Source organism: Castor canadensis, chromosome 11, assembly GCF_047511655.1.
Source record: "Castor canadensis chromosome 11, mCasCan1.hap1v2, whole genome shotgun sequence".
Lineage (NCBI taxonomy): Eukaryota > Metazoa > Chordata > Mammalia > Rodentia > Castoridae > Castor > Castor canadensis.
In genome coordinates this window covers 46651104-46661408 of record NC_133396.1, presented here as the reverse complement: position 1 = coordinate 46661408, position 10305 = coordinate 46651104, and the positions used below count along the sequence as shown (strand labels likewise).

At 50.9% G+C, this 10305-nt stretch overlaps 1 protein-coding gene and 1 long non-coding RNA gene across 2 annotated transcripts; both read left to right on the top strand.

The window, feature by feature from the left end:
• Nucleotides 1–1185: 1185 nt before the first annotated feature.
• On the top strand, nucleotides 1186–5679 carry LOC141413804 (uncharacterized). The gene is made up of 2 exons (XR_012438711.1): nucleotides 1186–1325; nucleotides 3357–5679. It is a non-coding gene; the product is annotated as an uncharacterized lncRNA (long non-coding RNA).
• A 1512-nt stretch (nucleotides 5680–7191) lies between these two features.
• On the top strand, nucleotides 7192–10077 carry Tlcd2 (TLC domain containing 2). Its single transcript, XM_074044754.1, is given in 5 exon segments — nucleotides 7192–7462; nucleotides 7717–7776; nucleotides 8005–8066; nucleotides 8901–8959; nucleotides 8961–10077. Coding segments are annotated over 5 exon segments (888 nt in total). The 3' UTR covers nucleotides 9397–10077.
• Nucleotides 10078–10305: the final 228 nt, after the last annotated feature.

Genomic DNA, 10305 nt, shown 5'->3' with positions numbered 1-10305 from the left:
GATTCATCTCTCTGACACAGTTACCCTTACTCTCAATTTGGAGCTTATGGAACATTCATAAATCCCTGTCCCTAGTTCCTCTTTGGTGGTAGTGGTGGAGTGTACAAGGTGGAGTGGGTCTCAGGCTTGCCCCTTTAAATTAGGAATTCAGCAGCTTTTGCCAAGTCATTGGGTTCATTTCAGTTTTTACCCATCCCCCGCCCTCCAGACTTTGATTGGCCCCTGGGGATGAATCAGCCTCCTCATTGGTTTGCACCTTTGAAATCTCTTTCCTAAGTAGGCCTAAGTCTGTGAAGAGCTTTGAGGGCGGTACAGGATGGGAGTTTATCAAAGGATGGGATTTCTGGCCAGTTGACGGCCCATCCCCTAATTTCTGACCAGAAACCCTCCCTCTACTCTAACCTAAGGACTGTTTCTATGAACCTTGTTAGGAAGTTGCCCCTTGAGAGGCTCTGGGACTCTTACGCAACTGGGACAAGGCATTTACAAGACTTCTCTGGTTAGAAAAAGACTCCGGGGTAGATTAGGTCTCTCCAGTGAAAGCTGGGGCTGTGCGAGATGAGTAATTCTCCCTCCTCCAAAAGCCCTCCGGGGTTCGTTGCAATGAAACAGTCTCTGCTGCCCCCAGGGGCTGATTTCCATCTTCAGTTCTGCTTCGCCTGCTCCACCTTTTCTTAGAGAGCTACCGTCTCCTGCAAAGGCCAGCAAACCAGTTTTGAGGTCTGAAAGAAGCAGCCTCACGGCTCCAAAAAAGAGGGTCTGTAGCCCTTTAAGGACTTCCCCGGGATGGATTCAGAGATCAGTTTAAAAATGCCAACTCACAGAGCGTGCAGCATTCTGGGAACGAGAGTTGTCAGGCCGAGAACTACATTAACCAGTATGCGCAGCAAACACACACGCCTTTATTTCCTTCTGCTCTTTAGACTAGGGTTTGACGTAGCGCTCTTCTAAGCAAATCTCTTAGGTGGAGGGCTGGACCACACCTTATCATTTATTGGCTATTTTGTGAGTTAGTGGGCGTGACTTAGCGCAACTCCGCCAGGCAAAGGGGTCGTCTCCCTGTCAATCACAGCCAACATGTCCTGAGGGGCGGGATCAGGGAGAAGTGCTGGAGCCCCCGAGTGGGTGTGGTCACGTCGCCCAGCAGTGGGCGGTGATTGGCTCTGAGGGGTGCAATCGTAGCTTGTGCGTCACGACGCCGCCAGCTGATCGGAGACTGGAGCCGGTGTGTGCTGGGCGCTGGGAAGAGACAGCGCCGCCGGCCGTGGGGAGCGGACGCAGTGATTTGCTCCCCTATCTTCAGCAACCCCCACACCCAGCACCAGGTGGGTGTAATCTGGGGACCCGATCATACAGGGCGGGATTGTAGTAATGGAGTGATGGGGGAAAATAGGGTCCTGGAGGCCACACCCTGCCCTTCTGGGGGAGGGGAGAGGGGGCGGCGGGGGCAGGGGCGCTGGGGGAGAGGGGGGCCTGGACCGGTTGAAGTAGTGTGTCAGGAGATTTAAAGAAAGAGTCCGAAACAGGAGTCGTGATGGAAGGTCTGGCGGAGTAGGTGGGAGAAGATGAGGGGCCAGAGGGCCGGGGGCGGCTAACCCTGACGCCCTCTGGTCTGAGGATACGGGAGCCGACCCTTTAGCCTGGGGAGGATCTGTACTAGCGAATAGTGGGGAGATGCTTTGCCTCTACCGGCGCCTACTGGGTCGGGGCCAGTTCAGTTCCCTGGCAGGGAAGGGGTCGCTGGGCGGGCCGGCCCCTCCTCTAGTTGCCTCCCGGGGATGTTATGTAAGGGGGGAGGGGAAAGGAGTAGGGGGCGGCGGTGCGGGGGCCTTATGCAACCCAAAGGTTAGGGTTTCACCGCGGTTGGGCGGGGAGGTGGGGAGAAGCAGGCAGGAGGAGGGCCTGGAAACTCTAGTAGCCCCCCCCCCCGCCCCCAGCTTACTGGCCGTCTTGGACCGTGAGAAGGTCACCTTTGCACCTCCCCCCAGCCTGTCCGGTGGTGAGGCCCCTAACCCGCGCCTGGCCCTAAACCGCCTGGGAAGCCGGCTGGCTGGGTGGGGCGCCTGGGTTAGTCATCGCTGGGCTCCCTCTCTCCCCACCTCCCGGCCAACTCCTGGCCCCTCCCCATGGCCTCCGGCTGGGCTATCGCCCCCACCTCCCTCTGGCCCTAGTTCCAGCCTCCAACTCATTTGGCCTGTCATCCTGACTGTCAGACTAGGCTAGAAACTGTCATGGTGCCAGAGGGTTGATGGAGCAGCTGGTCAGAGGGTCAGTGCCCTGGGCCCACCCCGCCCTGCAGCCAAGGGCACCTGCTTGGCACAAACTCTCAGCAGCCTCTGAATCCTGTGGGCTGAACAGAGCCATGTCAGGCAGAGAGGGGTTGGACAGAGTTGGGACTGGTCACCTAGGAGAAGGAAGATACTACAAAGTTCATGCCTCCCAAGAGGCTTTCGGAATTTGAAAAAACTCACCCCCACCCTAATCTTTCTAACTTGAGTATAGAAATCTCAAGGCAAAATCGCCTTGGCCCCTCAATCTGGTATGGCCATGCCGTTGGACTGAGTGTCAGTGCTGACCCTTCCTCCCCTGCTCACAGCCCTCAAGCCTGCCACGCCCCCAGCCCCCTCCCTGGGCCATGCTGCAGGGCCCGGCTTTTCCTGCTGATTCATGCGTTGGAACTGTGGGGGCGGGGCTTGGAACTTGGAACAAAGTTCAGACATGGAGGGGCCGGCAGACAGCCTGGAATTCATACCAGATGTACCCGGAATGTGCAAGCGGAATGCCTGGCATCTGAGAGTCCTGAGGAAGCTGCCCAGCCACCCTGCCCATACCTCCCTCCCCTCCAGCATTCATTCGACTGTCCTCTCCCTCTCAGTCCCAGGAGCCTCTGCTGACCTTCTTCCAAACTCTATATCTCCTCCCTTCCGCACTCTTCCCCAGTCTAGCCCCCCCCACACACACCAAGCCCTCCTTCCAGCTGAATTCCCTGGGAACAAGTCAGCTGGATTGATCATTTAATTTACATTTCTGGACCTGAAGTAGTTTCTCACCTGGGACCTGGGTGACTGGTGGGGTATATTCAGGGTCCTAGGCCCTGTCCTCTGAATGCTAAAGGGGCTGAAGCCCTTGTCGGTTATTAGGGTTTTCTGTTGCCTCCTTGTCTGTAAAGAGCAAGGGAAGTACATTTAGAACTTCCTCTTGCTTCTCACTGAAGTTAAGAGTTCCTGCAGGCCAAGATAGAGCCAAGAACCCCTCAGTAAAACATTGAGAGTGTAATGGAACTGGGCATCCATGACCAGTGTGACACGGCCCAGCTCAGATCTTTCCTGTTTTTTTTTTTTTCCTCTTCTCTTTAGGAGCCTGTGCCTCCCACATCCTCACCTGGCTGAGCCGCAGTAGTTCTTCAGTGGCAAGCTTTATGTCCTGACCCAGCTAAAGCTGCCAGTTGAAGAACTGTTGCCCTCTGCCCCTGGCTTCGAGGATAAAGAGGAAGAAGAGAAAGAGGAGAAGGAGCTGCTTTCCCTATCATCTGGAAGGTGACAGCTGGGGCTAGAAAGGTCTGAACAACTGGGGTGACAATAGATTTTGGGAAGGGGAACCTTACTCATTTGAAGAACCCTTCACCCAGATTGACCTAGCAAGAGAGTACTTTTAGATTAGAGACACCGGCTGAACTGGGGAATAGGTGGCTCAAACTACCAAGATTAGTTGGTCTTTGTGTAGCAAAGGAAAGATATGGAGAGAAGGAAATTCTGTCTGCCCCTTTACCTATATTTCCTTCTTGACCTTCCTTCTTTATCTCCCATTCTCCCCTACTTTCCTTTCCAGGTGAGGTCCAAAGGTGAGTGTATTCTTCAAGAGAAAGGTGACACTGAAGCTGATCTGAGTAGTCATCCCTATGCCCTTTCCTTTCCCTCTATTTTTTAGACTTGTCTGGATTCTAGGTTTAGGGATCCTTAACTGCACAGGACCCTTATACCTGTTTCTCTACCTGTGAAATGAGAATCTCACAGGTGAATATGCAGGAGGGAATCCCAAGTCTACCTGTACTGACTCAGAGCCTGGCCTCTCTTTCCTTGTGATTAGGAACAAAACAGCTTTTCACATAAGTTGTCCCTCCCCGTCCCCAACTACAACCCCAGTGGCTGAGGTGTGGCAGTGGAGGGGGAGACTAGAATTAGACCAATGCAAAGGGCCAAAAGGAGCTCAATTCTACATTGGCTCAAGGCTTCCCCTGCCACCCAAAGTAGGACAGTAGCCCCTGGTGGGGTCCTAGCCGCCACTGTTATTTCTTCTCTCACTTTGTGTCCAGGATAGTGAGTGAGCCTCAGCTCAGGCCTGTGCAGGCAGAATATTGTTCCCCAGCAACCAGGGGAAAGGGGTTGTGGGATGTGACCCCTTTTTGGACACCAGGAAATATAAACCTTCCACCTCCAGCTCCTCATCCATTCTCATTCGGCTTGGGCTCAGATTCTGACATGGTTCAACTGTGGCCATCTCCCTAACAGAAGGTGGCCAAGTCCAGGGCCTGTTTGTTCTGTCTGATGGGAGATGTGTAGGGAGCTCTATCCTATTCTCCACTTATGAGAAAGTGAAAGACAGGGGAGAGTAGACCACTGAACCCAGGCCCTCTACAGCCTAAGCCAGGGATAGGACATGTGTGAGACTGTGGTAGAGTGGGGGTGAGTAGACTGAGTCTACTCAGAGGCTGTGACAAAGATCGCTCTATCCCCGGACACTGCCTCCATCCTTTCTTCCCCTCCTTGCTTCACTGGCCACAGTGTGTCTCCACAGTGCTGGGTATGTGGCTCTGCCATCTTCACCAACATGGGGCAGAGGTGAGGAAGGGCAGCCTGCAACACAGAGGCAGGCAGAAGACTATTGAAGTACCAGCCCTGGAGAGCACAGGACTCTATCTAGGGATCCAGAAGAGGAACCCATAAAGGCCTGGAACACCCCAGGAGGAAGGAGAACAGCCAGCCACCATCAAAGACAAGCTTCCAGCCATCTCCTCAGCATTTCTCTCCAGTTCTGCCTCCCTTGGAGATGTGGGAGTGAAGTGTCCTGCAGCCTCACTCTCCTCCCCCCTCCCCTACCCTGTAATTTTTATGTAAGCAGCCTCAGGAGGGTGAACCAGCTGTAAAAAGACATACACAGGAAGTTCATAAAAGAAATTCAAATGTATACAGCCATGAAAAATGTATTCCTCATTAGTAATTAAAGGAAGGCAAATATCAGTGGAAGCATTTTTCTGTTAGCATGCTATGACAGAAATAAATAATACCTAATATTGGTGAAAGTACACTCTCAGACATTTGCATGTGGGAATATAAATTAGCATAGCCTTCCTGGATGGAAATTTAGTAATATGTATCAAATACCCAAAAAGGTTCCATGTCCTTTGATCTAGTAATTCTATGTTTGGGAATTTATATTACGGTAATTATTAAGGATTTAGCTATAAAATGTTCATCTCAGGGTTGCAGTAGAGAAAAATGGAAAGCAACTGTTTGGGAATTCATTCTTTTCTGCTGTAATGAAGATTTGCAATAGGGAATTGCTTAAGTAAATTATTGTATCTCTGTCAAGTGGAGTACTGTACAACCATTAAAATCATGTAGAAGAATGTTTTACTGGAAAGAAAAATACTTTTGGAGTATTAAAGGGTTACAAAAAATAGTATGTATTTTGTGATTTTTTTTTAAACGGTCTCACGTAGCCTAGGATGGCCCTAAACTCACTATTTTCCTGCATCTGCCTCCCAACTGCTGGGATTACAGGCATTCACCAACATGCTGGGCTGTATTTTATGATCTTAATTTTGTTTTTAAACAAAATTTTTTTGGTGGTACAGGGGTTTGAACCTAGGGTCTCACACTTGCTACTCAGGTGCTCTACCACTTGAGCCATTACCTCAGCCCCACAAAACTTGTTTTTAAAGTTTGAGTGTATATGCCAGGTGCTGGTGGCTCACACTTGTTGTAATCCTAGCTACCAGGAGGATTAAGGATGTATCTTTGGATGGCAGAATAAAACAATTATAATTTTCCTCTTCGGTTTTTCTGTAATTTCCAAGTTTTGTACATTAATTGTGTACTGTTTTCATATATTAATGTAAAAGATCAATGCAATTATTTTAAACTTTGGAGAAGTGGGTGTAGAAGATGGAAGGAATGAACCAGCCCCTTGCTGAGAATGTTTTGTTGGAGCACCTATTGGTATATGAGCTTCCTCTCCCCCCTAACCCCCAGGTCCTGGGGATCAAACCCAATCCTCCTGCAAGCTAGGAGAACCTGAGCCACACTTTTAGCCTTGTGACTTTATTCTTTAGAAGTAGCTGGAATTAATCCTCTCTACATACAGAAAGCAGTGCTCTGATTTGCTGGCTGTCAGCCAGCTAAAGAGGTGTGGAGTAAGAAGGAAGGAAAACAGTAAAAATCTGTCACTATTCAGGGGAAGAGAGGTTAGGAAGATTTTCCTCCCAAGGCTGAAGGGATCTACAATATTAATAGTCCTGTAGCTGAAAACACCATGGTCTTTATCTCTTCTGAGTCTGCCCCAATTTTGGGGTGACCCTGTCTGACCTCTGCTTGCCCTCTGCAGGCACCAAGCCCTTAAGGGGGAATGCTTTCAAGATTTTAGTAGAGACTTCCCTTCCAAATAAGGATACTCTGAGGGAAAAAAAATAAATGAAAGGAGGGAGGGGTGGTGTCCCCAGTGGATTGCTTCTCGAAAATGGGGGCATTGTTTGGGAGGTATTCTGTTAGGGGCAGGACTCCTGGAATTACAGGTTTGCTAGGACATGCGGGTGGCTCCAAGGAAGTGAGGCATCGCCTCACCTACAACTGACACTGCTAAGTGAGGCAGTATGGTGACAATGTTTAGGCTGGTGGGGGTTGGTTGCGTTGGATTGTGAGGGTGACTGGGGAGGTGTGTGGGGAGGGGATGGCCAGTAGGTGAGAGATGAGGAAAGAGGTGAAAGTTGGTGGGGCGGGGTCGCCGGGGATGTCAGGTAAGATTAGGCTAGCGATCCATTTCTGGAACTTTGAGAGGTTCGGGATACGTGGAATTGGAGAAGACCCCTGTTGACATCCCGGAAGTGCCCCTGAGCTCGGTGGTACCGCTGGATGCCCAAGAGCCCCTAAACTGCTGTCCGCCGTTGGGCGGGACGCGATCGGTTGCCATGGCTCCATGGGCGGTGGCCCCGCGGCTGCTCCAATCACTGCCCAGCGGAGCCATGGGGGCGTGGACAAGCCGGGAAAGTTGTGGCGGAGTCCTTCCAAGCCCTGCGGGGAAGTCAGATCACTGACGCCGCGACCTTACAGGGTGCTCGGGGGCCATAGCGGCCCATCAGGACCTAGCTGGTCGGCCGGGCTCCTCATCCCCGGAGCCTCCTTAGCCACGTTTCTAAGGCTGTGGTTGCTACCCACTCAGGATCTACAGTTCAGCATCGCTGGAAGTGGTGAGCCATCTGTGTCTCGCTCTCGCTTTCACCGCTCTGGTGTAGGGTCTGGGGGGTTCAAAAGGCAATGGAGTTAACATGAGAGGGTGGAAGGCTGAGGTTAGAAGAAGACTCCACCAGCACCTTTGGAATTGATAGGAGACCTTCAAAGTCTGAGACTGGGGTGGGGATGTGGATGGGTGGGAGGGTGTACCCAGTGGGAGAATGGGTCGGAGTCTAGGAGAGACTGACCATAACTCCTTCCTCTCCCCCAGCTGTCGCTGTATCCTCAGATAGTGACCGATTCCTGGACGCTGTTCCTGGTGGCAGTGTCTGTGGGTGTCTGCAGGAAAGGTTGGACCACCGAAGGCAACCTTGGAATTGGAATTCCAGGACTTCTTTCCTCTTCTCTGCAGGGATCAAATGTTTTGGAGAGTTACTGCTGTAAAAAGTAAAGAACTGGGGAAAGGGAGGCTTAACATTCCTCTTTAGGCTGTGCTCTAGCTCAGAGGAAGGCTAACACCCCTCCCTCCTGCCCACAACTTACTTCCTACCCCATGCAGCCGACTTGCTGTGGAACCAGACCTTGGGCCAAGCATGGGACCTTCTCAGTCACCATTTGGTGGTGAGACTCCAAAGGACAAGGCCAGATAGGAAGGGAGGCAAGCCCAACATGGAGGTCCCAACCTCTCTTCAGCCTCTACCCTCTGACTTCCCACAATTTCTGTGACTGCAGCTGGTGGGACTGAGGTTTGAACTCAGGGCTTCACACTTGCAAAGCAGTTGCTTTACCACTTGAGCCTCACCTCCAGTCCATTTTAGTCTGTTATTTTGGAGATGGGGTCTTGAAAACTATTTCCCCAGGCTGGCCTTGAACCATGATCCTCCCGATCTCAGCTTCCCAAGTAGGGAATTACAGGTGTGAGCCACCAGCACCTGGCCCTATCCTCCCAATCTTGGGCTGAATTGTGGGGAGGGCTTCATTGCTGACCACAGCTGGGAGTCTGGACACTTCCCAAGGAGTTTGTATCCCTTACAAGTGTCCAGCTGATCATAGAAACATCGAATATGGTCCTTTCTGAAGAGGAGCATGGTATAGTATGTGGGATGAGGCTCAACACCCCAGGAATGGAAGTTGGGGGGTACTGTTCAGATGCTGTCACCCCAGGGTAAGATGGTCCCTGGGCAAAAGCTGCTCAGGCCCCAAAGATAAAGGTAAGAATAAAGATCAGGGTTTTTTTGTTTTGTTTTTGGTGGCACTGGGGTTTGAACTCAGGGCCTCATGCTTGCTATACAGGTACTTTTACTGCTTGAATCACTTTGCCAGCCTAAGTTTTTTGGGGTTTTTGGGGAAGAAGGTCACAAAATGCTTTAGGAGTTCCTTGTATAAGGAATAAGATACTGGAACATAATGGGTGCAGTTCATGGAAGGTCCTCTGACCTTGACCCTTTCTCCTAGGTAGTGAGCTACCTCAGCACTGCTGTTTTGTCTGGCTACTACTTGGGCTTCTCTATGGTGTTGGCTCCTGGGACTAAACTCTGCCTGCTTGCATGGGTGGAAGCTGCTGTTGCTTGCTCACCAAGCCCCCTCTCTGGCCTTTAGTGTAACTAATTGGGGCACCCTGGCCCTCTTCTGTTTGGTTCCTTTGTGATGGATGAATCTCTGGTTGCTCAGGCAGCACCACCAGGAGCCTCTTGCCCTGGTTGTCCTTGGTGGAATGGGGCTGGTCACTGTGGGTGCCATGAGCATCAAACTGGGTGTCCACATTCTAGCCAGTGATATCTTGCAGTCTCAGCCCCACCCACCCATCCTTGGGCACAATGAGACCAGGGGAACCAGGACATGTTGTGTTGATGAACTTGTCACCAGGGACAGTCCCATTCTTAACCTGAAAGACCACAAAGAAGAATTCCCTTCTGCCAGCCCTGGGGGCAATGAAGCTGGGACAAGCTGACAGTGGTCTTTGCTGCATGGTCCCCCAAGGGAGTAAGAGTTGAACTGTATTATTAGTATTTCAGGTCTTCTTCCAGCTAACTGTCCTCCCTTCCCCCTTTAAGATCCAAGAAGAAAGATTGATGTTGGTGACCAGTGGGGAAACTGGGTTATGTTCACTGAATTCCATCATCAGATAACCATCCTTTCCAGAATGGAGGGGGGGGACTTCAAAGAAGTATAGCTAGTGCTAACAGTAAAGGTGGTTGGAGGCATGAAGCTGGGAGAAACTTGCCAGTGGAAACAGAAACCATTTGCTTTAGCACAGGGACAGATGAGAGAAGATGAGGTCCTACTAGGATCAGAGCCATCTGGCATGGATGGGGTAGGGCCAGAGGGAAGAGAGACTTCACTTATGACCAAATTTTGGCAGTGGGAAGAGAGGGCACAAGAGACATTATCTGCTGCCAGTAGGGATGGGCATGACAGTTACCAAGTGACAGAAGAATCAAGGCCCTGGCAATTGCTGCTGATACATCTGGTTCTCAAAGCTGAACTATAGGTATTGAGTTTAGACTTAACAGTAGTCTACTGTGTCCAGCCTTTTAATTTTTTTTGTACTTTCTGAAATAATTCTTTTTTTTTTTACAGTACTGGGGCTTGAACTCAGGGCCTTCACCTTGAGCCAGCAACCCCACCAGCCCTATCTTTGTGAAGGGTTTTTTTTGAGATAGGGTCTCATGAACTACTTGCCGGGGCTGGCTTTAAACCGTGATCCTCCTGATCTCTGCCTCCTGAATAGCTAGGATTATAAGCATGAGCCATCAGCACCCGGCTTTCAAAGAAAATAATTCTTAAAGGAATGAGCATGAGGCTAGGCCTGTCCTCTTAGGACAGCATAGAAACCCAGAGTCATAGAAGGGACTCAAGC